Source organism: Astatotilapia calliptera, chromosome 22, assembly GCF_964374335.1.
Source record: "Astatotilapia calliptera chromosome 22, fAstCal68.1, whole genome shotgun sequence".
In the NCBI taxonomy this organism is placed as follows: Eukaryota; Metazoa; Chordata; class Actinopteri; order Cichliformes; family Cichlidae; genus Astatotilapia; species Astatotilapia calliptera.
In genome coordinates, this window is record NC_137442.1 from 16,662,502 (window position 1) to 16,689,322 (window position 26,821).

General features: G+C 39.8%; 3 protein-coding genes across 7 annotated transcripts; 2 read left to right on the forward strand and 1 right to left on the reverse strand.

Moving 5' to 3' along the window:
• The first annotated feature begins 32 nt into the window (after positions 1-32).
• On the forward strand, positions 33-11,339 carry LOC113014634 (uncharacterized). 4 transcript variants are annotated; one of them, XM_080296581.1, is made up of 8 exons: positions 33-4,697; positions 4,866-4,956; positions 5,590-5,677; positions 6,356-6,397; positions 6,554-6,595; positions 6,910-6,952; positions 9,624-9,679; positions 10,598-11,339. In XM_080296581.1, the coding sequence occupies exons 1-8, from the start codon at positions 4,694-4,696 to the stop codon at positions 10,682-10,684; spliced, it is 453 nt and encodes a 150-aa protein (XP_080152707.1). In that variant the 5' UTR covers positions 33-4,693; the 3' UTR covers positions 10,685-11,339. The 4 variants fall into 4 exon arrangements, 1 of the variants encoding a protein (XP_080152707.1); XR_013904818.1 differs by having other exon boundaries at positions 33-5,677; positions 6,356-6,595; positions 6,847-6,952; positions 10,598-10,648; XR_013904819.1 differs by having other exon boundaries at positions 33-3,309; positions 4,333-5,677; positions 6,356-6,952; positions 10,598-10,648.
• Positions 11,332-18,886, reverse strand: LOC113014674 (uncharacterized). 2 transcript variants are annotated; one of them, XM_026156348.2, is made up of 5 exons: positions 18,674-18,846; positions 18,450-18,546; positions 15,468-15,746; positions 12,029-12,082; positions 11,332-11,930 (listed from the first exon to the last, which is right to left on the reverse strand). In XM_026156348.2, exons 2-5 carry the CDS (start codon positions 18,538-18,540, stop codon positions 11,917-11,919), a joined length of 438 nt encoding a protein of 145 aa, XP_026012133.1. In that variant the 5' UTR covers positions 18,541-18,546; positions 18,674-18,846; the 3' UTR covers positions 11,332-11,916. The 2 variants fall into 2 exon arrangements, with proteins under 2 accessions (XP_026012133.1, XP_026012132.1); XM_026156347.2 differs by having other exon boundaries at positions 18,450-18,886.
• Positions 18,887-19,918: 1,032 nt separating this feature from the next.
• On the forward strand, positions 19,919-23,026 carry rpl30 (ribosomal protein L30). The gene is made up of 5 exons (XM_026157067.2): positions 19,919-20,104; positions 20,221-20,269; positions 20,727-20,872; positions 22,017-22,147; positions 22,938-23,026. Exons 2-5 carry the CDS (start codon positions 20,249-20,251, stop codon positions 22,988-22,990), a joined length of 351 nt encoding a protein of 116 aa, XP_026012852.1. The 5' UTR covers positions 19,919-20,104; positions 20,221-20,248; the 3' UTR covers positions 22,991-23,026.
• The last annotated feature ends 3,795 nt before the right edge of the window (positions 23,027-26,821 follow it).

The following is a 26,821-nucleotide window of genomic DNA, read 5'->3' on the forward strand; positions in this document are numbered from 1 at the left end:
GCCTCGATACAGAACGTCCCATCACTAGGAAAAACTCACTTTTAAAAGAGAGAAACCTCCGGCAGAACCAGGCTCTGAGATGGGGGTGGCCATCTGCCTCGGCCAGTTAGTGATGAGGGAAGGAAGTTGGGGTTTTAAAATGTAATTTAGGTTGCTGAATTAAAAGAATATTTGACGCCAGTTTAAGAGTTTTGTAACATAATCACGTGCACGTTTCAGTTCAATTTTAACGTGCACATGAGAAAACCCTCAAGATGACATTTTGACTCCTCAGCTTGGCATGTTTTTTGAATATGCTGACGACCGCTTCGTCAACCACTGGGTTGCTTGACCTCATTAACAGTATTGGAGAAGGCCACTTTTCACGGAGATCATTGGATACTTTCAGGCCGAGTTGTTCAATGTTTTCCATGGACATTTTGTAGCTTTTGGACAAAATTTTGTTCCAGATCTTGTGGGAAAGCCTCTGTACAATAAACTCTGATGTTCCTGCATTCCATGTAGCTGCCTCATTTTCTCCCTTCATAGCGTGCATTACCAGATCTTTGGTGACATTTTTCACAGCCTCCTGGTACTCTTCCCTGTTTTTAGAGACACTAAGTACTCTTGTTGGTAATGCCAACAGGTGTTTGGTGAAGGTTGGGACAGTAATACTATCAAGCTGTTCCCTCAGATTGAAAATCAGATATTTTCCCTTGCAGTTGTGTCTTTTGCAAAGATCCTTGAGAATGGCCTTGTCTATGTTTTTCAGACATTTGGGGGATAGATCCAAATGTTTCAGCTCAATTTCAGGCCAAATTTTTTCAATCAGGCGATCGCTGATGCAGTCAGCAGTGAGGCGCTCTGTGAAGAGCTTGTATTTAGTGGAGACTTGTTCTATGGCCTGTGAAACCACCAACTCAATCACTTTGTTGACACACAACTTTTCCCCACTCAGACAATCAGATGAGGACGACTGTGGGGTTGCCGTCTCCTGTGTTTCAGTCTGAGACTCTACTAATTCTATTCTCTGCGTGTCCAGTTCTGTCTGCATTTCTGGTATGTTTGTCTCTGCCTGACTTTCTTTAATCTCGCTGGAGTCCTCACTCTGTGGCTGCAGAGCTTTCTTGTCCTCCTCCAGTTCTTTCTGTTCTTTCTCTGCATCCTGACATTTTGTGATGGCCTCTTTGACTTCTTCTTTTGTGTCATTCACCACTTTCTGTTCTTCCAGGAGTTTCTTGTTTTGTTCCTCCAGGACTTTTTTCTCCTGCTCCAGATTCTCTCTCAGTGTTTGTTCTTTCCACAGAGCATTCCACATAGTTTCTTTCAGATCTCTTTCATGTTTCTGGAGCTGCGTGAACTTGGCAGACAGAGTGTCCTTCTCCTGTTTCAGCATCAGGATTTCGTTGTCCCTCTGCTGAAGCTGCTCTTTCAGACGGTTCATCTCAAGGTCAAGGTTGCTGACCTTTTCCTGATCTGAACACGTCTGTTCCTCTTTTTCTTTGGTGGCGCTGCTCACCTGCGGTTTGCGCGACACTGATTCGTCAGTGACTCCTGCAGCTTGGTTCTCATACAGCTCCAGCTTGGTGCGCATGTTTGAAATTTGAGTCATCATCTGTTTGATTTGCTGTCTGGCTCTACTTTCACCCTCTTTTAAAAGTTTGTTTTCAGTCAGAGAGTTTTGCAAGGCTTTCCTAACCAGCATGAGGTTGTCGAGTGCACTCTTTGGCAGAGTGAAGACAAATTCTGGTTTTCCTTCCTGATTGCTCATTTTTGATATTTAACTTTGAAACAAATTTAGCGTGTTACACTAAATAAGATATTCAAATGTGAATTCGATATTCAGATGTGAATTCGATATTCAGATGTGAATCAGGGTTTGAAGTTGGCTGTAGCAGAACAAAAGTTCGTCTAGTGAATCGCTCGTGACTGTAAGTAAGAAACGTGCTTGACCAGTGTGCTGTTTCACCCCTATTTATAGAATTTTGGTGACTGTGATGTCATGGCCTGATTCTCTTTGCTTTGATGTTTGAAAATAGGTCCCGCCCATTGAAAATAGGTCCCGCCCACAGGCTCTCAGAATTTGTCAGTTAAATTCATACATTAATTTGAAATATGTTTTTGTTTTTTTTTAAATTTTAATTCATCCCTCTTCTAAATTTAACCTAAGCCCATTTTCAGAGCGCTGCGTGTTCATCACAGCCATAAATATGTTAGAAATGAAGAGATTTCACTGTGTTCAAGTACCAGATTTAGTGCTAATTTTATTCAGTCATCCAGTGTTTGTTTAGCTTGTTCAAATGTTTCAGGTGCTGTAGAACATCTGATTAGTATTGTTCATTAATGCTTGTTTCCTATTCCTGTTCAAAGTAATACTCTGCGCACGCAGCCAGTGAGAAAACGTCTAACGCTAGACCCGCCCCCGGGAGTCAAGCTGCTTGCATCTAATGTCTCTCAGTTACATGGTAAACAAAGCTTGCAAGGAATCACGAATCCAGCATCATTACTAAACATCTAACAGGTGCCAAAAAAAAGAGCAACATTGAGTTGTTAACACTTCACAGCCTGCTCGTTAAACAGACAGTAGGGATCCAGTAGGAGTGGACACAACATCAAGCCTCTTGGCTTCTGGTTTGATAACTTCACTCATTTAAAAAAAGAAAAATGCTGTAACACATCAGTGTGACATGTTTGCTTTCATCCTGCATCAAATTAAAACACAGAGAATATGTGTACTAGGTTTTTTTTAAGGTGATCTTTTTATTTTTCAACAGCTTATTACTAATTACGGATTTTGGGGAATACTAAAAATCATGACACATCAGGAAAAAAAATCTTATAAAGGACGTGAAGCGATGTCACTGATGTTGTCACTGCTGATGTGACGCTATACCTTGTTTATGGTAGTACCTGAACTGCCATAAAGTTATGTTAACGCTGTGCTTTAGATTACAGCCAGGAGTGTGGCAGAGGAGGAATTTTGCACTTTCATATAAAATCCACTTTTGGACTAAGTAGATCAGTTAATGGCTGGACTATGGAGGAGAAGTTTTTGCGGAAGTTCCTGTAATAACCTACCAGGAATCTGCACAGTTCAAGTCCTTTATTTAGGTGTGGGATATTCATTAATCGCACCTGACCACGTCCCACTTCCCTGCTCAAGTATGTTACAGTGGCCTTGGCAAATTCACACTTTGTCAGGTTGAGTGTCAGAGCTTATTAATCTTGAAATCTGCATGACACACTGGCAGACAGAAAAGACCATTCGGTGAAAATATCAATTCTGGGGATCTGGAACATGGAAAGTAGAATATCTAAACAACATTATTGGTGTGTTTTGCCTCAGTGTTATTGATATTTATATGCTTCTATTTTAAAAACTGTAAACTCTCACTGTGGATGTAAGAGCCAAATTGTGGATATTTTGCATCCACTTTATTGTGTAATATTTTAATTGATTGTATTTGATGGTTTAGTCCCCAGGAAGACTAGCAACCACTGTTGTGGAAGCTAATGGAGTTCCTTATAAATAAGCAGACAAATAAACACTATTCTAATCTTATATTACATTTTTTTAATAGACGGTAAGCATTATACATATTTTATTTGGATTTCATACATGAATTTATCTTTTGGCTTCCTGTTTTTTTTGCTAGTGCTAGGCTACTGGACGACACCATTAGCTAACCGGTGTTCTCTATACAGAGAATTGAATGCCAGTGTACAGCCCCTATCAAACGTTTAAGATCACTTGGCAAACCAATATATATTTAACATGGTTTTATCTTAACAAGATTCCAAGTAGAGCTTCAACATGCAACAAGAAGCAATGGGATTGAGATAAAGCTTTTTTTGAGCATACAATTTATTGAAAACAACGCTTAAACTGAAACAGACTATATTATGAAAGAACAGGTAACTATGGCTTCTCTTAAAAACGTGGTCAAGCAAAATTCCAGTAGCTCCCCTGATCATTTTACCAACACAAAGAAGGAGAAAATGGTCTAAATATCTTAGCCCAGCACAAATTTAGCTCTTTTTTAAAATTACTGTTAATCTCCACAGACAATTTCAGTCAGTTTCCACACCTATGTGCCAGTTAATTATGTTTACAGTTGATATTTTTATTCACTGATACATCACACAACCATTAGGCTAGGTTATTTAGATCATTTTCTCTTTATGTTTTTTGTACTTCAATGGTCAATATATTCACAACATGAACCTAAAATTTCTGTAAATATGCCAAAGTTATGATACATTAAAAGTCTGCTGGTTTGGCTTTATGTGGAGTGTCACACTTCACAACATTTCTCTTTTCTTGTTCTAACTCTGCCTCTCATTCTCCCTCAGTTCTAAAAGCCGTCGGCTCGGCCTTGGCTATCGCCTTCACTGTGATGACCTACCATCGCCCGCTGGGCTCCTTCCTGCCTGACAAAGAAAACCAGAACATAACCTCATCAGTCATCTACTTTTTGAGAACCTTGTTCTCATCTCTTTTCGCCTCACTGCCCTCGCTCTTTTCGCCTCCGTGCTGCCCTGCTTCACCTTCATCCACTTCATCTGCTCTTGGCTGGTTTGATTCTTCTTCGCTTGGCGATCCAAGACGAACTTCATGGAAAGTCCTTGTGGAGAATGGCTTTATTGAGCCACTGTTGGCCTCGTTTGGTATTTTGACTGGTTTAATGTGGCCGAGACAGGACTGCGCTCTATCATGGGTATACACTGACTGATATTTGCTCCTCAATACTGTGTGGTGCTGGAAGACTAGCACACATCCTCATGATTTTGTGATACAGTACAGAATACGTTCAGCTTGTCAAATTTACATAAATCTTTGATTGTTACCAGTGTGACTCTGAAGTGCTGTACTGTATGTTTGTAAGTTTTCTCCCCAGCAAACACAACAACCCAAAAGGCAGAGGAAGATGGTAACCATAGCACAAAAAGTTGGACTTCTGGACATACTAAAAGAAGGTAGAAGTTACCGTATTTTTCGGACCATTATAAGGCACACTAAGTGAAAGAAAACAGTCAGACAAATCAAACTTTACTCAATTCATTCTTCTTGCTTCCTCTACTTCCGTAAGCTACCATTGATGTTGAATTATCTCGCAGCTGTTCTATTCCCATGTTCTGGACCTGAAAACAGGGTTTGATCTTTGTTTTCATTCTATAATACTGCACCTATTTTTCTAGGAAGGTTTGAACTTTGAGGGTGTTTAAACAAGATACAAACGTGTGAAAATTGTCTGGCTGCTCCTGTCTTCTAAGACTTTAAGTTAGAAAGAAATACAAACTTTTCTGTTAATGTTCTGTAAAGGCAAAAAGACATTTATGCAATAATCATGATTTTTCTTTCACATCTGTTTTAAACCATGGACTTAAAGCCCCGACTGTGTCTGTATTAGTGTTTGAATGTATAAAAAGAATGAACAGGTGAAAGAGATCGGCTGCAGGCTCAGGAGAAGGAAAATAAACACCAGAAACAGAAAGAAGGCAAAACCAGAGATAGGATACTGTAAAAGAGTGAGACAGGAAAGAGTGGATATCGTTTGATTATATTCTAAAATTCATCGGTGAACGTTCCGACTGTGTGCTTCTCTGCAGATGTCAAGATCTACAGGAGTCTCTCTTGAGCTCAGCCAGCGGCTACAGCAACTACATAGGGATCCTCAACTGGTGTGTTGTCATGCTGGTGAGTTAAACCTCAGTACATGTCCACGCAGAAATGAAAATGTACACCAGCGTGGCTTCCAAAACTGCATAAGATTTAGAAAGTAAGACCCTCATTCAGCTAAATCTTACAGGTCTGGACAGTCCTTGTTAGTCTTTCCTTCTGCCTCAATACTCACTGTACTGCCATCTAGTGGTGGCATACTAACATGTACAACTCCTTGTGTTTGTAAGCTGGAGCTATTTCAATTGATCATGGATCAAAGTTGGATCTGTAGTTATATCACTGTGGATTCATTTTAATACACCATAATGAACAAATTAAAATTAAATGATACTTGAAATTTAAATTGTTGTCCTTATTCCTCTGCCTGTGTTTTTTGAGGTGCAATTGTGGCACAGTCCAACGGGTCAGCAGTTAACACCAATGTCTCCTATATGCCCCGTATAGCCGTTGCCATTCTGCTTCATTACCACATGCTGAAACCTTTGAGCCTCAAAATGCTGCCTGCAATAAATATATTTAGATTTGACTTATAGTTTGTTTTTTGTAGTTGAATATTGTGTATCTGTCATTCTCTAAGATTCTTTAGTGAAAATCTGAAATTGTGATATGCCGAGTTAGAACATTTTACTTCTTTGAGTATATTGTGAAAAATATACTCAGCAAAAAAAATTGACCTAAGTCTGTGTCTTCCAGTGGAGGATCCCAAGTGTTCAGAACTCAATGAAACTGTTCCAGGTGTGTAAACACAGAGACACTAACTGCATCACTCACAGTGGCTCCAGGAATAAAGCAAGAGTCAAGAAATATTTGCCTGAAACTGGAGCGGCCTTCAAACATATTTAGATTTGGCTTATAAAGAAAAGGTATCCTTTTATTTGTTACTTCTTAAAGGAAATTGATCTTTCTAGGATGGTGGAGCAGCTGCTGAAAGCTGTGAGTATCAAGACTGCACATCAGAGACTTTTTCATTTATACGTCAGACTTGTTCTAAATTAAATACTTGACTTAATCCCTTGATTCTGGTGTTGTTGCCTGTTGTTTTTTGTATTGTTTTAACATTTTTGAAGTGAGATTTATACTGTCTCAAGAGTTACATTTGTTAAGCAACAGTAGTTCAACCTTACCAACCTAGACACCTTTTCCTCTCTCCTTTTCTAATCCTCCCCCTTGCTGCCTCCTCCCAGGTTTCTATCCATCTAATATATTCTTCTGTTGGTTTTGACATTCCTCTCTGAACTTTGTGGCAGAGCTGCTGCAGTTTGGAGACCGGTAGTTCTACAGGGACTGGCGGTGAGTCGTCAAGCATACATTTTCTGTGTGACTCCCGAGTTAATGTGATGGCGTGAATTGATGTACGTCCTGAGATTTGATTTTCACCCAGGTGTCATCCACATACCTGAACCAATGACTTGGTGGTGTTTCCATGGTAGGAAAACAAAGCCCTCTTTTCCACCTTTTCCATGTACAAATTGGCCACAATGAGTGAAACTGGGGAACCCATGGCACACCTATGTTTCTGCCTGTGGAACTGACCCATTGTTCCAAAAGCAAACACACTTGGTCGATGCTGAGAGTGTTCCTGTTGTTGAGGTTGGAATCATCCTGTAATCTCTTACGAACTACCTCCAACGCCTCCATGACTGGGATGCAAGTGAAGAGAGATGTAACATTGTACAAGACCATTGTTTCATCTGCCTCCATAATGACATCTCTCACCTTCTCAACAAAATCCAAGGTGTTCTGGATGTGGTGTTCAGAGCTGCCTATCAACGGGTTGAGGATCCAAGCCAGAAAAATAGAGATGTTATAGGAATTTATGAATGAACATGTGTAGTAGATTTGTGGTCTGCTTTCTTATGACAGCTGGCCTTGCATACAGGTCTCACACACATGGCAGGATTTCCCTTTATTTCATGCTGTCACGTGGTAGTTAAAAAAGCCTCTTTATTAATTTGGAGTCTTAATGAAGCCTTAAAAAACTGCGCTGCATGCACTTCTTCATGAAAGTAGCCACAAGGGGGCAGCTTTGAGCCAAGATGGTCAGAGCTTTCCTCAAATCAGTGGCCAGTTATTCTATTTAAATTATATAAGAGCTGATTGTGGTCCATTTTCAGGTCAGTGTGAGACTTTCTGCTGAATTACAGAGTGCTGAGTGTTTTAGATAGATCGGTGGGTTGTTCTGCGTCCTGGTGCGTTACTATGGTAATGAGGCTATGATTAAGGAGGCTGCTCTTAAAAGTGAGGAAGTGAATTCCCTCCTCTGTGTGTGTGTGGCCTGCTTAAGGACCTTTGAGGAAGTCAGTTAATGTCTCCCAGAGTTTGTGGAATGAGGAAGTAAAACAGATGATGAATGATTCTTTCAGAGGACTTTTATTGTGAAAATGATCAGAGGAATAAACTGAAACTCACCTCAAATTGTTTTTATTTGTGGACATGTTTACACATTCCTATTTATGAAGCCCGGCGTGTGTTACAGGAATACTAATATGCTGTTACTGTCCCTAATACATATAATAAAATTATCTGGAGCCTATCAGTGATCTAATGGAGGAAAAAAACAATATCCTGTGGCTACTTTGCACTAAAAAGGCCCAAAGCAAGCCAAGAAAATTCCCCCCAAACCGAACTGAAGAAGCTTCTTGGATGAGAGGTGAAACGTCTTCAAGCAACTTAAAGAAGTCCAGACGCTTTTCTTTGCAAGCTCCTTTGACTACGATGACCCGGATGACTGAGAACCTTCACAGACATTTCCCCCCAAACCATTACACCAACACTAGCAGCAGAAGCCTTAATCATATAAGGCAGGATGTTCGTGAGCTGGTGCAAGTCCTAGCTTTAGTTTCCTGTTTTTGACTGACTGACACCCAGAGTGTGGTCTTCTGCTGCTGTAGCCCAGGTTCAGAGATCCTCTTCAGCATACCTTGGTGGAAAAGCAGTTTGTGAAAGCTCAGTGTGAACTTCAGCAGGTCGTCTCGATCGTGTCTACATCCCTAAGTTCAGTTGCTGATGGGCTGATTTTGATATTTGCATTAACAAGCGGTTGAAAAGATGTGCCTAATAAAGTGGCCAGTGAGTGCATATTTTAAATAAAATTTTAAAAGTGTGTAATTCTTCCTGATGACATCCTCCTCGCCGATCATAACAGTCAGGTGTAATGGAAGCTCGGGCACCCAGAGAGCTGTAAATAGACACCACTGTGCAGGCACACAAGTGTAACCGAACCTCTCCCAGCAGGCATTGCTGCAATGGATGTTAACTCCCACCTTTCTCTCTCGCACTGCCACCTAAACCACAGGCAGGTTACTTTCCCTGACCCTGGTGAGGAGACGTTTCACTAAAACTTTGATCCTCTAAAGTCAGGCTTTATAAACACTGGTTTAAAGGACATCCGGTTAAGAGCACGTGTACAGAGTGAACCTTCACACAACTATAACTCCTTCTATAAGTGAAAGCTGGTGTATAAATGAATAATGGCTGACCCCCCACTAAATGCAGCTGCAATACTGGCAGCGCATTATTACCTTGTTTTAAAATGTCTTAAGCCGTAGATGCTGGTTTTGCTTATTGTAAATTGCATTTAAGCTTTAATAATGAGTAATAAATCTTAAGTTAAGAAAAAAAAGTGCCTTTCCAGGTTGTGTGTGTGTGTGTGTGTGTGTGTGTGTGTGTGTGTGTGTGTGTGTGTGTGTGTGTGTTAGCCATCCTCAGCTGCTGCTATACACCAGCCAAAGGAACTTTCTTCCCAGCAGCTGCAAAGCACCTGTGCTTGTTGTTTTATTGCTTATCTATAATACATGGGTAAATAATCTAACCACTCATAAATAAAGCCTTTCATATTATTAGAAGCTGAAATGAACCATTCAAATTGAGATTCATAGATGGGTTCACTGATGGAAGTGAATAACTTCACCGTGGTTCTGCAAATGCATGCAAATCGAATGAAAATGTTTTCCCTCCCCAGTTTTCAGCAGTAACTTTCCTGCCAGAGCTGCCTACCAAGTCGCTGCTCTCCCCAGAGTGAGTGTTAACCACAGCTTTACACACCTTTAGCACTGTATTACATTATGACACACCCACTTTAAAGTCACTGCTACTGTGCACATATGGATGATGTCATGAATTTCATTTTTATGCTGATCAGAAACGGAAAGGTTGAAAAAGGAGGGATTTGCATTTTATTTTAAACCACAAATTAAACTATTAATCATGTTTTCCGGACTTAATTTGCTTACACTGTCACACAGCGGAGACTCTGCTGCTATTTGGACAAATGAGTAAATGTACTGCAAATGCCGTTTTTGGATTCGGTCAAATTGTATAAGCTAAACTCGTATTTTCCTCATGTTCAGTCCTGTTTTTCCACTGTTTGTTCAGTTTGGGTTAAATTTACATTAAACGCCAGGGAAACAGCTGTGCGGGGAAAAAGCACATCCTCACAGTTTCAGAGAAGCTGAATTCAGAGAATGCAGAGGGTAAATAGCAGACAGGTGCTGATCATCAAATGCACTGGATTATCTGATGATCAGCAAGTGTGAACACCTTTGTAAAAGCAGAAGTTTTGGCGGTTTGCTGGTTTGGATCATTCAGCTGTGTGTTATCAAAATGCCAAGCAGGGACATTTGTAATGATCTTATAGAAGCAAATAATGCTGCCTATCAGTCTGACTCTAAGAGAGCTGTATATAAACAAATACCTGCAAACTTCAATGAACTGAAGCAATGCTGGAAAAAAGAACAAGGCCAAATTCAAGTTATTGCTGCTAAAGGTGGATCTACAATTACAGAGTCATGGGGATCACTTGGTTTTTCATAGGACTACAGAGATTTGTACAAAAACCTTTTGCGGGGGATTTTGAATGACTGTGTGTGTTCATCTTTGGACAATATTATCATTTCATATTTTGCCTCAATCTGCGTCTCCTCCTTTTCTCCTCAGGGTGGGCTGGTGGAAATTGAGGCAATTGTTGTTCTCGGTCCTCTCTCTGACTCCAGACTAGCCGGCCGCATCATTAACAAGCTGTAGCGCCACCAAGTGTCATTATAGATTCAGTGTGGAAGCCTGATTGTATTTCCAGAGAACACCTGAAGAGCCACGCTGAATTTCACCAAAGTCTTTTTCAGTCTTTCAATATTTAAATTTACAATAGAGCAACATTGAGTTGTAACTAGTAATCAATTGCTATGAACAATTCAAAGCAATTTCCATCTTCTACAGATCATTAGAAGAAGATAGACAGGATACAACCTTTTACCTTAAAAAGAAATGGGAAGCTGAACTGACCATAACAGAGAAGGGATGGGTTAGTATGTGTGAAATACAACACAGTACAACGAATTCGCCGTTGCGGAGGGAATTTTGCTGGAAAAATTTGACGCGTTTTTTTCATTACACCCAAAATTATAAGTAAACAAAGTCCACAGAAATGTTGGAGACTGTGTGGACATTCATAGATGTCCACACATTCAGTTGTTAACACCTCAGAGGCTGCTCATTAAACAAAGAGTAGGGATCCAGTGGGACTGGACACTCAGATGGAAAAGCCCCAACATCATCTGAACCTCCTCTTGGCTTCTGGTTTGATAATTTCACTCATTAAAAAAAAAAAAAAAATGCTGTATCACAGTGTGACATGTTTGCTTTCATCCTGCATCGAATTAAAACACAGAGAATATGTGTACTCGGTTTTATTTTAAGATCTTTTTAATTTTTCAACAGCTTATTGCTAATTACAGATTTTTGGGAATACTAAAAATCATGACACATCAGGAAAAAACCCTCTTAGATTTACGCCTACTTTAAATATGATAATAAAATCAAAGCTAGCTACCCCTCACCCCCCAAAAAAGAAATATAATATCTTCTAATATCTAATATACTTTGGCTTTCGTTTTCACAGAAACAAACTCTTAGGTTTCAAGAATAAGTTAAGGACATACAGTTTATGGTGCTATTTCATTACAGATAATAAATAGTAATCTAAGCTTCTCTCAGCTGTTTACTACCTGTTACAGATAAAGAAACCTAAGTGCTGTTGAACTCTATTCACAGTCAAAGAGGAGAGACTGCAGACATCCAGGAGGAGGAAGAAGGCACAGTGGTGACTGAGCACCCGGACTCAAAGTGGTTTCCATGGGGTCTGGATCTTGGCAACAAGACAATGTCTTTCTTTCTCATACACACACACACACACACACGGACATACTTTCACTCATGCGTGCAGATAAACTCCTCTGTGCAGTCGGTCATGTCGCACGTCACTCACTGGGAGCTGGAAAAGAAACGCAGAGAGGAGGACGCATATTGGAAGAGTTCAAATACCAATTTGTGGATCATGTGACATAAAGAGGAAGCTGCCGGGATGCTCACCAGGTGTCTCGTCTGTTTTGGGCTCTGAGTCAGTCGCTCCGGCATCCCCTTTTTCTGTTTAGAAAGACAGCAAATTAAGACACGAACAAGCCGTCATATTTAAGCTGTGTTCTTCTTATTTTGGCCTTTAGGTGCTGACCAAACACTACTGTCCTCCTCTGTCCACACAGCTGGTACAAACTCTCCTGAAAACACTTGTCCCCAGTGTTACTGCACCACACACACACATTTTAGATCAGTTTGTTTAAGGTATCAGGTTATGTTATGTGAGGTTTATTAGCCCTATGACAGACTGGCCACCTGTCCAGGTGTGGTGGGCTCAAGCAGAAGAACAAAGATGAGTGTATTTTTCCAGGTTTGTGGTATTTTGTCTCTTTCACCAAGTCAGAAATGTGAAACAGCTCGATGGACTGTTAGGATACTTGCTGCCAGCATTCTCGGTTGCCTTATGATTACATTTTTAAAATATATTTATTTAAAGCCCATATTTTGACTGGACAGTGGAAAGAAGAAAGGAAAACTGGGAGGAAGACATGTAGTAACTGACCTTGCGACAGACTAAGACGTGCTAAGCTATTGTAGTTTAGAGTTAAAAATATAAACATAGAGCTAGAAAAACTGTGAACATAAATCACCCCCTTTCAAATGTTTTAGCACTCTAATCCTGTCAGATTTCCAGCTTGCAGCATAATGAACACAATAACCAGAACCGAGTTGAAGTGTTAGCATGTTTGCATGCAAACAAACAAAACATCTGACTGTGTTACAGCACACTCCCAAAGTATTGTTGTAGTCTGAAGTGCAGATTTTGCATGAACTTGAACTAAAGCCTCCCTCCCAAACAGAAAAGGAAATTAATCTCCATGCAAACACCTTTAATCTGAAGGTGTTAAAACTTATATTGCAGAACTAGGAATAGCAGATTTCCAGCAAGTCGTTCCTTAAAAACAACCTGTAGCTGCGTCAGAAGTGGACGAGCCGCTCTGTCAGCTCTGCTTATGTGACACTCGATCCTCTCTCTCCACTGGCTGTGAAATGGAGGCGTGGAGGCTCAGCCGTCCCGACATCGCTCGTCGCTGGTGGAAGCCCTATATGTGTTGGAACGCTCTAGTTTCTATGTGGACTCAGATTGCATCTTAATGATACCACAGTGACAACAAAGTGTTGGCAACACAAACACATGCTCCATCCAGCATCTCTACACAGGGCTGTGGCCATATTTGAACTCAAAGTGAGTGAAGTTGGATGGCGCAGGGGGTGAAGATCATGATTTTCTAACTATAATGATTAAATGATGAACAGTTAATCTGTGAGACACATCCATGAAGATTTTATGGTAGCATTACTTCATGAATATTTTTTGTACAATTTTTATTCCACTTTTGGAAACTCTAGGAAGCCTACAGTCTGAGAGCAAAGTGCTCTGTTGGGATAATATGGCTGTATGAGGTCTATAGTCATGATGGGGACTAAGCAATCAGTGCTTTGGATCTGGAGACGCTAATATTGTCTCTCTTTCCAGTTACCGTCAGAGTGTTTAGACAATCTGAATTGTAAAAATATCACTATAGTCTAGGACTATGAATGTAAGTCTAAGAATAAACTTTATCACAAGGGAAATTTTTAAAATTAATTTTAAAAGTAGAGCGACTATCTGTCTCCTAAACCCTGACAGCTCTAGGAAACTCTATTAAACACAAGTAAGCCAGCAGGCGGAGAACAAAGTGAGGTCTTTAACATTTGATGGGGCCTGATTATTCATGATTTTGCATGTGAGGAGACAGGTTTTAAATTCAAGTCTGGATTAAAAAGGGAGCCAGTGAAAAAAAGCCAATATGGGAAAAACATGCTCTCTCTTTCTAGTCCCTGTTAGCGCTCTCACTGCAGTGTTTTGGATCAACTGGAGGCTTTTCAGGGAAATTTTAGGAAAACCTGATAAGGAAAAGGAAATCCAATAGTCAAGTCTGAAAGTAGCACATGCATAAAACAGTTTTTCAGCATTGCTCTGAGACATGGGCATTCATGCTTCTATTTTGTGGCTAAAAATTACTCCAAGAATCATCACAGATCTTAGACTGAAGACACAAGAATACATTTTTATAAATAAGCAACATTCACTTAATTTCGCCCACTACAGCAGCATCGAGTCTCATAGAAGCTAAAACCTCTAAAAAGTTTGGTGTTTGATGTTTAACCTGCCACCCTGCTCGGCCCGCTTTACTGCAATGAACACTTTGCATCAGACAAAGAGGAAAATGAAGTTGACCTCATCATCATTTGCTACCTGCTCGTCATTTGCATCACGAAGTAACTTTGTGATAGCAGTGAGTGCAATGCTGCTCTTGTCATGCAGCTTCCTACAGAGCACTTCCATGTATAGATGATCGCTGGCGGACAGGCATGCAGAGCTATTATCACAATGCAGGTCTGAAGAGCCTGCTGAGGTGCTGTCTTGGAAGTTACAGCAGAAATTTCTAATTTAGAGTCCTACTCACAGCAGAGGGCTGGGAGGCAAAGCAAACACAACAAATGCTTTATTTCCAAGTTTAAATCACACAAATATCCTCAATGCTTTTGGCCAAACAAAAGCTATCAGCTATTTTTTATCCTCTATCAAAATGTCAAATCCCTTAATGACAGCTGCCAGGTTTTAATAAATGTTACATTTTACAAGGTAAACCCTCAACAACATCACGCTTTGTGTGTGTTTCAGTCAGTGAAACTTCAACAAGTAGTCTAATCCACGACTACACAAAAGCGTGTAATTAAAAGAATTCATACGAAAATTTAACCTGATCAGTTAAGCTTGTGCAATATGCAGACAGATCCTTTAATAGGTACTGATCATAGGTGTGACCTGGAAACGCATTCTTGTGGCCACCCCGGTGTGTTCATTAGAGGCCAAAGTCATGCCAGTGTGTTGTTGGATACTGCGTAGTTACTACAGTTGCGGAGGAACTAAAAACGGAAGAGACATTACGTACCTTTGTACTGCGGCATCCCATGTTGAGGTGGAATAGCACCGCTCAGGTTACTGTTGTACATTTTATCCATCACTTGTTTGGACACATTAATTATGCGACTACTGTGGTAACTTGTTCAAGAGGTGTCAAGAGAGAAAATCTTCCACTCCAAATGTTCTGAAGTGTCATTTTAAGTAACCCAACTTATGCACGCACACACAGGTTCTTGTCCTTGTCTGCCCGATACGTTTCACGAGGATGTGAGCAGCGATTCCCATAAATGTTCACCTTTGCATGAATTACAACGTGCATTTATAATGTGCATGTTTATAAGCTCAGACTGAAGATACAGTGGTGTTGTCATGTGCAGAAGAATTCAAAATAAAACATTAAAACATTACAGATTCTAAGAATATATGTAGTAAAAGGCCTTTTGTGAGTATTTAACCTCATTCCTGTTTGTGACTCCCGCCTACCTGGCTCTGGGGCAGGAGCTTCAGCCTCTGAGGAGCTTGCTGCTGTCTCAGCGGTGCTGTCTCCTGCTGCTGCTGAAGTCTCAGCGGGCGGGCTGCTGGCTGCATCCTGAGACTCTTCTGCTGCTGGTGGAGTTGCAGCTGTGGTGTCTGCAGACGCGGCTGTCACGGCAGGCTCTTCAGCAGGCTCATCTCCAGGCTTGGCATCGCTTCCCTCAGCAGGTGTCTGGTCTGGAATAGTTTCACTGTCCTCAGCTACATTCCCATTTTCATTGGCCGCTCCTGTTAGCAGAAAAAAGCATGAGCAAACATTCATTCAGGCCGTTTATTTGGATAATATGAACAGCTAGTTTTATAGATTACAGCTGCAATATAGATTACAGTAGATATATAGTTTAAACACAGTAATAATGGCTTTCACTTAAAGCCAGACATATTATAAGGTATTTATATTATCAATATTAGTGAAAATATGATACAATGTTGACAAAAAACTCTGTTTATATCATATATGTACAATAAGAGTGAAAGTCCCGAGCAGTGACTGTGAGCCACAGCCTCGTATAGCACAGTTTGACACCAGGGTCATTTTCACTTTTGGTTACCAATGGTGATCATGTGGTTCTGCGGATAATTTTCAGTGCTCCTTTAGCTGAAATTGATTTTAAACACTCATAGTATTTTTCTATAAAGCTTTCTGTTTCACCTCACAGATCGTTGAAATCAGTGGACCTTGAGTTAAGTTTAATTTACCAATTCAAAAGAAGTCATTTGAGGACACGGTGGAATATAGAGATCTAAAAAACGAAGCATATCTGCTAAGAACAAGCATTCCTGAGTGATACTCTGGTAGGATCAATATTGTGTTTCCTTTGCCTCAGTTTATTTTTTGCTTGTTTTCCCTCCATGATGGCATCACAGGTCACTTATCCAAAACCAGAGGGAAGAGTTCATCTGTGACCGGCCCATGTTAGGCCACAAATATTCTATTAACATCATCCAACAGTGGATAACTAATTCTATTTATTTTTGACTGTGAATGTTTGAATGCAAACCATGGAAGCAGGAAGAGCTGAGAATCCATGCACTGCTTCTAAAACACAGGGCTAAAGTATAAAAAGCAAAAAAAACAAAACACAGCACGAAGAACCAATGCTCACACATAAAAGGAGCCTGACAGGAAGTTAATGTTTCTATTACTGAGGTTAATAAATACTTAAATACTCAAACAGCACAGTTCTATAAACAGGTTGCTGCGTGACAGGGTGCATCACTTCCCTGTTGACTTTTTTCGGAAGAATTTGCATTGCAGGTATTTGCATGGATCACAAAAGTCTTAACTCTCAACTTTTAATATTCTCAAAGCTCCTCGAAGCTTGGCGAAGAAGCAAATTACTTCTTGAAACAGGTGTCACGAAGGAGCAGTGACGACAACATAAAACTTCAGAAAACATTATTCTACATGCTGTCTTTGTGATTTTGGGTCATAATTGGAAAAGTTGAATGAAGGCTGCTGATTTAAGGGGACCAATAAAGCCCACATAGACTGCATGTAAAAGATAAGATAAGATAAGATAAGATAAAAAGAACTTTATTTATCCCGAGGGAAATTCTTTTGTCATACACATGCTCAATGCAGCAAGAGAGATATCAAATAACTGTAACAAGTAACAATACAAATATATCCTGGATGTAGATGGATAAACTGATCAAGCCTAATTCTAGACTAGATCCTCTGTTCATTTTTTGCCATGTCTGTCTGCACTGAAATAACTTGTCTTTAAATCAACAAACTTTTCCTCCTTCTCCTCTGTTGGGAGTGACAAGTGACTTTCAGTGAAACGAGTCAGGCACATGCAAACTTAAGAAAACATCCTGATGGATTTCCATGTGACCTCTAAGACACTATTTCCAGAGCACAGGCGGGAGTCACAAACAGGAATGAGCTGTTTAATTCCATGCTGCTGGGAAATTTACTCACATACTTATTAAGCAAATTTCTCCTTGTCACTTTAACAGGGTCAGTGGTTTATCAGCTAAGTCCATGAAAGTACTGACTTCTGTGTATGTGTCTCCATGCTTTCAGGGCAGTAAGCAGCCTGTAATGAGTGCAAAGAGACACTTGCTCAGAGGTGGTCTCACTTAGTGAATCTTTTACCAGTTTTTCTTTCACTTATGTCAAACAATGCTTAAGCCTGCAGAACTGCACACTCACATTTCCACCATTCAAATGCATCAAAAGTTTTGTAAAAAATGACACTTAAAAAAAATTGAACATATTTTTTTTAATCTTGAAACGCACCACAGCCGGGGCCATCGCTGACCTACTACAACAAAGGAGCGTCCAGAGTGGCTTCTCCATTTCCTAATGAAACTGTAGACTGTCACTAAATCTGCTTTCGTGCCCCCGTCTCTCTCGAAGAGAGGACAGAGCCAGGAACCACCGTTAAATAATGACAATAAACTTTCCCATCCTGTCACAGTGGAGCTCTGCCTCATTAAAAATAAAGACATCAGATGCTGTACATTTGCATTTAGACCAAGTCCTTATCAGAACAGTGCTCACTTCAGTATAATTAAAGGGATGATGCAACATTCCTACCAGCATGTTAGAAAGTTATTTACTGTGTTGACTGAATGAAAATAACCATATAAATTTGTTAATCAAACCCTTTTTGAATAACAAATCTGAATTCAATAGAAAGTAAGTTTAGAAACAGATGCAAAGTTATTTTTTAACTATATGATGTCGTTTTTTTTTTGGATGAGAGCTTTGTTTCCAGTCAAACTCTCACATATTTACTGTGACAAAATAAAACAATATCAAATTTGTCCACTTGCAAGATACTTGCAGTGAATGGCACATATCTCCCGACTGGACAGATGTTTATGTTTTCAGAAATCTCACTACCTTTATTTAATATCATATACTTTACAAGTATAAATGTTTTTTGTTCTTTTTGTTTTTTTCTTTCTTTGTCTCACCTGTAGTGCTGGCTCCGTTGCTCTCCTCGAGCTTAGCGCTTGGTCGAGTCGTATCTACCGCTGAAGTTTGGGTACTGGTGGAGCATCCCATCCTGCCCTGTGCACACAGAGGACTGTGAGCTCAAAGTTAAGAGGTGAGGACTGACTGTGCCTGCACTGATGACGTCGTGCATATATATCGCTTCTGTAAAATGAGAAACCCTCGGAGGACAGCCTAAACGCACCGTCTGGTCGCTAAATTCCTTCAGTTCCGTGCGTAATTACGCACATTTCCTGCAGTAAACGACTTCAGGTTGTTGTGTTGTGGTTGCAGGTCTCCAGTTGGGCACGCAGGTGAAATGTTGGCTTTTGTTGTGTACTGTAACTTAGGCTGTTTCCCTGAGGCTGGCTCAGGGACGAAAATACATTATTCAGTCAGAGCGCAAAAGCCACCTCTTGGGGCGGGGAAAGTGAAGCGCGACGCTCTCGCCACACCAACAAATAGCTCTACTGCCGACGTGCCACTGAGCAAACATCAATAGTAAATAGCCCTAATGCTGGTATAGCTTACAAAATATTTAATTTAGCCTTGAGTTTGTCATTTTTTATATTAATTAGCTTGCTTAACTGTAATATTAGAATTTAAGTCATGATCATTTTAATTATATAGCAGACGGTCTTTGACCCAAAATGCTTAACAGGCGCACACATCTGTAATTCAGGTCTCAAGAGCCTAATTGTATAATTACATTTGCATAAACAGACAACATAATAAAATGGATAATTAAAAAATAATAACAAAAAACATATATATATAAAAACAGTCAAAATAATAGAAAACATTTGTGTGACCAATCCACGCGGGACCTCAGACTTGACCAAAAGCAACTGAAAATATGTTGGTCTTAAGAGCCGATTTAATTTTTTAAATTATTGAAGTTCTTATGAGGTTTGGCAAGCTATTCCAGAGTTGGGGGAGCAATGTCAGCATTTAGTTTTTAAACATGAAGATGGCACTGAACTCAATGAACTCGAGGCAAATTACGGAGTTAAAAAGATTCCATTCATCATTTGATTGTCAGAAGTATAGAAAATATTCATAACAAACCAAACTAATAATCGATGATTGATTTGATACTAAAAATCGACTTAAAGCAGCCTAATTACATTAAAAGTAGGACACTGGGTGAAGAGGACTCAGTTAGATCGCTGCAGCGAATTTCAAAATAAAAGCACAACCGTTCGGAAGTGGTAAAGTACAATCTTTAAACAACACATCGCTTTTTAACACTGATTAAAAATAGTTAATCTTCTGAGTTATTATTTATTATATTATGCAAATGACATTTAGTTGCATGAATCCATTTATGTATTGCTTTTAATATTTAGGCATACTAAAGACTACCATAATACACATTTTTTTAATGTAAAACACCACAGATTTGCTTAAGTTTAGCTATTACATATTGTTTAATTAATTAATTTTTTAGTAAAAAGCTAAGTAAAATGTTTCAAATAGACGCGTTTGTCCACTATATATCTCACTGCAGAAGTATCTGAAAATGACCCTTAGCCGCCTGCCCAGTCCTGTTCTGCGCATGCTCGCCGAAGTGATACGAGCGCAGTGCACCATGGGACTTCCTTTCTCTCCGAGGCCATATTGGAGTTAACTCACAGTAAGACGAGCTCCGAGTTTTATTTATAAAATAAATATGATTTTCGCCACATTTTCACATTTTGCTGTGACCCACTCTTTAACGACAGTCCTCTGCTATCCTCCTTCTGCCCGCAGGTTGGCCGGTCCGGACTAAACCGCAAACATGGTGGCCGCAAAGAAGACGGTGAGCGAGGCCGGAGTGCACGCGCTACTGCACGGCCAGGCTTCACGTGGAGACGTGTAACTGCCGGGGCCTGCTAGCTAGCGCTGTAGTACTCCGCTTAAAACTTGATATTTCTACTCAGTGTCACTTAGTGTTGATTTTTTGCTGCTTTAAATCTTATGAAATACTTGATTGTTATGACAGTGTTTATTAGTGGCCGCCCGTTTAGTTCATGTTTAACTGTACCGGCAGTAGAGCTAATGCTAATTCATAAAATCTAATAGAAAATGACGACAGCAACGTGGACCCTTCCCCCTTTAATATAAAGTTAAAACATGTTTAAATGTGTGCGCTTTTTATGTGTCCTATTATAGTTATCATATTTATTATATTCGATATGTAGTGGAGTGTGAGAGGTGTGTAGCTCCTGTACTGTCACCGACTTCAGATTTTGATATATGTGTGTGTCTGTGTTCAGAAAAAGTCTATGGAGTCCATCAACTCCCGTCTCCAGCTGGTGATGAAAAGCGGAAAATACGTCCTGGGCTACAAACAGTCCCAGAAGATGATCCGTCAGGGAAAAGCCAAGTTGGTTATCCTGGCCAACAACTGCCCAGCTCTCAGGTATATTAAGACTTTCCTAAATATATTTTTCTATACACTATTTTAGCTAAGGAATCGAAAGTGTGCTACAAAGAACTATGACAAGTTTAACAATAAAAGGAATTCTTTATTTCTTTATTATTTTAAAAAAAATTTTTAAGTCAAGTGAGGTTAATTAATGGGAGGGCACTGATGCAAACATAAATTGGTATTACCTTATTGAGCTGCTACATATGTGCTAGTGAATAAGACGACATTCACCAGTGAATGTTTCTATTGTTTGTTGTTTCACATCAGTATTATTCAGGCTAAATGTTCAAAGATGGCGTAATAATGAGCAAAAACATAAATAGTTCAACTAATTTTCAATAGTAAGAATCTGTGTACCTGCAAAGTAAATGACCAATTATCAACACTTTCTCTAAATCTTACTGCATTGATCATAGTGTATGTATATATGTCTGTATGTACCCTGCCTCCATTGCCACTCTGAACAAAATTTTACACAAACATCGTCACACATGGAGAGGTTATTTAGAAATTATACACCCCAGTTGTTTGGATTTTCATATCTATTATCTTCCTGTGAAGGTGGTGATACGTTTTCCGTTTGTGTGTGTTTGGTTTAACGTACGTTGCTTGGATGCAGGCGTGAGGCAGGTGGTCTATCAGATAGTTGGTCCCATCCTTGTAATTTCTGTGCAGGTTGGAAGGTTGTACTTGTTGCGCTGTCTTTTAGTGCAGAGGCACAAAAGTATACATGTGTAAACTTAATTTTCAGTAGGTAAGGACAGCTACATGTTTGATGTAATCATACTCATGTGATACAGCTAGCAGATGCCAGTCATAATTCAGAAAAGTTTGGGATCTCTGCTATTTATTGTACACTAATTGTCTCCAATATTGATTTGTAGAAGATGCTGAGATATTCATTACAATTTTAACAAATTTCATCTAAATGTTGATTATAAAGTGGTTAACTCAAAAAAACAATGTGCAGAAACTTCTCTACAGTCAGTATAATCAAGTGTTAGAAGGATCTATGGCTGTACTTATCTGCACTTGTTTCTTTATATTTTAAATTGTCTTGTGTCAGCTTTACCCTTTGTTGCAGTATTTGACCACATGTGTGTTTGGCTCACATTTACCTTTATTACCTGTCCAGGAAATCTGAGATTGAATACTATGCTATGCTGGCCAAGACTGGTGTCCACCACTACAGTGGAAACAACATCGAGTTGGGCACAGCCTGCGGCAAATACTACAGGGTGTGCACACTGGCTATCATCGACCCTGGTGAGTACTCATTTTTGTTGTGAAACCTATCTTCACTGAACCACTTCTTAACCTCCACAGGAATTAGATGTTATATACGCTGTGGGAGAAAGTGTTAAAAAAGCCCAGTGGGATGTTTGAGGCACCAGCTGGTGTGCATCACTGCCTGCAAGTTAAATTGATTTGTGGGCGGCGAGTTCACAAACATAAATCTAAAAGAATTTCAGCCAAAACAATATTTTAGTTCCCTAGGAGATATTAAACGTTCCAGATGTAACTATCTTAGTTAACAAGTACTAGAGGGACAGCATTTAACACATAATATGGAGAGTAGCCAGGAGGGAATGATTGTTTTTAGGTCTTTGTTTTAGCACCCTGTTCTTAGTTTGAAAAGCCACTGGAACAAATGACCATAATCCATGAATCAACATAACATTCAAAACAAGCTTTAAAATGACAGTAAATATCTCAAAAGTGACAGATCTGACACTGATATGGTGGACTTCCCTGGGGAGTAGATTGACACCCCTCCTCCTCTCTTGAGCCTGTTAGAGGCAGATGCTGTCACTAGTCCCACTCAGGACTAGTGGTTTGCTAGATGAATGCTAGTCAGAGCTTTTAGTTGAACTGCCAGCACTTTACAGTCAGTTTATATAGAGATCTTCCAGTGGCAACATTTATCCTCACAGTGTCATTATTGTTTTATTTGTGTGGGGCATTTAAGGACATGCAGCATTTCTTCAGGCGGTATAAGTGTGCGTCTTTGTATATGTGGCAGTGACTCTGACTCTGCTCCTCTTTTCCTCTTCAGGCGATTCTGACATCATCAGGAGCATGCCGGAACAGCAGCAGCCTGCTCAGTAGATCTGTTGTTATAAATAAAGTTGGTGTTAACAGAAAGAAGCTGCTGTCTTTTCATTTCTGATTGCTGTAACCTTTTCTCTCCTGTGTAGACAGTTACAGGAAGCTGTTTAAAGAGGTCTTTCTTCATAGGATTGTCACCTCATAAACCACCAGGATCTGACCATTTATCACACAGTCAAAATTATGCCATTTTATTTTGTTTCCCCGTCACTTACATAAAGCTTTGGGATGACTGTGTGCTGCACTGTGACTGTATTTGAGTAAGGACACTTCAGTCACAGGCATTAAAAGCTTTAAAAGGTGTTGGCTACATTTGTTACACATAAAGTTGATGTCCTCTGGATCTTCAATGCTAGAACCAAAAACAAAGTGGTGCAGGTCTCTTGTAAACATAGCTGACTTGATTTTTAAAATAAACCCCTTCTCTAAATGCAGACTTAATAAATTTAGCCTCCTGGTTGTCAGTCACTCTTTAAAAGCCTCAGATTAATATTGTCGATGTAATCTTTTATGTAACTCATCTGGAGATTTTAACCGGCATGAACAAGTGTAGGTGATGAGCAGCATCATTTCTCAGCGCTTGTGTAACGTCAGTGTGTTGGACAAGTCTTGTATGCTGTGAGTTCACATGTAGCAGGGCTCCCGGCAGTCACTGAAACGCATAACTGGTGTTAACCAATCCATGAGGCTGTGGAGTTTCTGTGTAGCTTTTTACTTCTACAGAGGTCACGGCGTGGCCACAAAAATCCTCTGCTGTAGCGGATGCCTTGCTGAAGGGCAGTTTGGTAGCGTGGGTGGATAAAGCTGATTAATCCTTTCATGTTTAACTGCTGATGCACGTCAGACTGAGGCTGACTCTGGCCTTTTTTATTTTTTTGGTGCCCTAAATTGTAGCAGTTGCATCAGTTGTATTAAAAAGGAGAAGCCTGCTCTCAGGATTTCATCTGAGAGAGAACCACTCAGGGAAACATGAACAATTCAGAGCAATGGCAGATAGACAGGGGGCCTTACATATGACAGAATAAAGAAAAGTTTGCCTGAGGAGCAGAGAAAACAATCTGAGGATGACCATGTGATGTGATCTTAAGGCTCTGAGCACACTGGGTTTATCTCCCATAGACCTATTTTTAGAAAACGGCACATTAAAAATGAGATTTTAACAAAGTATCCAAATCTTTCTTAAAACAATGGAAATGTGCATGGACCAACTTAGTGATTTTAAACTTTAACATCACCATATGTGTTTAGCATTGATCATAATTTTAAAAATGCTGGTAACCCCCACACATATCTTACATCCCCAGCAGCCAGGGCTTAATAAAAACTGGCTCTGGTTCGAGCCTTGAATGCAGCAGACTAGTAAAGATGCCTTTCAAAGTGAGACATCCATGGGTTTCACTGAGGACTGAGACATCACACCTCTGCTGATCAAGGCTCCCCATTAAAATCAGAATTCAATTCACAGGTCTGGTTTTGACCTCTAGCACTCTGAATGGTGAGCATCAGCGAGCAAGAGGGCTCTAATGGCACGCGGTTTGTTATCAATCCCTACATCTAATGGAGACAAAACCTTTACAGTTGTGGAGATCAATCTGTGACCTGTAATCTTAGTGGACTCGTTCACAAAGCAGCATGGCTGGACTGGCGATTTTTCATTTTTAATGGCCAATGGTCTTTTTTTTGTTGTTTGCTTGTTTTGGGGTTTTGTGTTTTTTTGGGGGGCGGGCGTATAAACAGTGAAAGGTGGTGGATTGGCCAGATGCTGGCAGATGTGTAAAAATAACTCCGTTGTTTGGTGGTGGCTATGGTGGAGCTTCCACAGATGCCAGCGGGTAGATGAGGGAAAGGGGAGGCAGGAGGAGGAGAGACCCGAGGCAGCCGCCGGTCCGAGTGTCAGGTGAACTGAACTTCAGGTGAGAAGTTATAACCTGCAGTCTAAGTTTAGGTGTAGTTTATTTTCATTGTGCCAACTTTTTACAGTTAGTTACAATAACTCATACTGTGTACTAGCTAGCATGACAGAGTTTCTATTCAGCTGGGTGGGTGCTATGATGTTACTGATAGTGAACTTTATTTTATTCATAAGGTTAGTTCATTCATTCATTTTATTTTGTTGGTTTTATCTGATATAAAGCACGTCACAGTTTGTCTTTTAAAAGGTGCTTTAAAATACATTTACTTACTGTGAGAAATATGGGACTGTGATCTTTCACATGTTTAATCAAATTACTGAAATAACTATTTGTTTTTACTGCTGTGTATACCATGAGACCAATTTAAAGCTATAATCAAACTGGTGACATCAGTTATAAATGCATACATGAACTTAGAATGGACGTGCATTGGGAAAATGTGTTTGATGTACTATTTAGTGCAAATTTGAATGTTTTGAGCATGTGGGCTGAGTGCAGTGCCTGAAAACCTGCTGAAAGATACCAATGATATAATAAATTAATCTCTTAGATGCTGTAACAGTAAGTTTGCTGCACCTGCCCAATGACCCAGAGAGATACAAGCTGTCCATCATCCATCGAGTGCTTTGGCCCAGTTTTCTTCCACTCATTGTTTCTCTAAGCCATTTTCTCATTTCCCAATTAAACTGAATGAAATAATTTCTGGTAATATCATTCTAATGAAGCAGGTGCCTTGTGTGAAATGAGGACGATATCAAAGGACATCGGCGTAACTTTGGGGGCATCAACATGAGTTTTTGTTTTTCTGGGATGTCACTTTTTAACTGAAATAAAGTTCTTTGCGTCACATTGGCAGGCCCTGTATGTTATACTGATTACTTTTCAGTGGTAAAAAGCATCACTTACTCTAAATCTGAGTGGACATTTACTGGGATCTTTGTCCATTACACTTCCCTCATTGTCTGGTTGCACATACAGAGCTATTTTAGGTCTCTCTTTTGTATCTAATTCAGTAAATCTATCTTTACTTGTTTTATCTGGTTAAAATAATCCTGAAAAACATTTTGGTGAAGAATTTCAGGATAGTCATTCTGTACAAATCCTTCTGCCAGATGTTGAAGAAAAATATTTTTTAAAAAAACAACAAAAAACCCCCACACACACACAAAAAAACAAACAAACCCTTTCTGGCTATTGTGTCCCTTTTCAAAGAGTCCTTTTGAATCAGATGTCAGTGCTGCAGCCCTGCCCTGGACAAGCAGTTCAGCAAGAAGAGGGACAGAATGTGACCCAGTTTATTTTCTGTCAGCGTCCCAGTGGCAGAAAGTAGGTGAGCTTGTCTGTCTGGGATCGCACCATCAGACCCAAGGTAATGCCGGCCACCATTATGAAGCATTTTAAATCCGCTCTCATCTGCCAGCTTGTTTGTACACAGTTGCTCTGAGGACCTTTTTCCCCCCAGTAGTCTCAAAACAAGGCTGCTTAAAGGTTTAGAGCTGCTGCTGAAGTATGAGGAGAAAAAATGCTGGCTAAGTTTGAAAAAAGCTCAGACACAGACATAAAAAGACATATTCCACACTTTATTTAGATAACAGTATTTCTTTAAATTAGCTGGCTATGTTCAGTTTCAGCTCCATGTTTTTATTTTTGGAATCCAATAATAGAAACACGAGGCTAGAAATCAGCTGGGATATATGATTCAGTTTATTACTTGCTGCAGTGATTCCCAAAAAAAATGCCTTAGGAAAAGCACCGGTTTGATAATTTTCTGTATCAGCATGTTAAATGGACTCCCACCTCACAAAAAAAAAAAAAAAAAAAAAAAAAAGCCCGTTACACTGGGCTCCCATTCATCACAGTATATAAAACTAGTTTGAGCTCCTTCCATTCGGCTCCTCCCATTAAAGCCAACTTTATT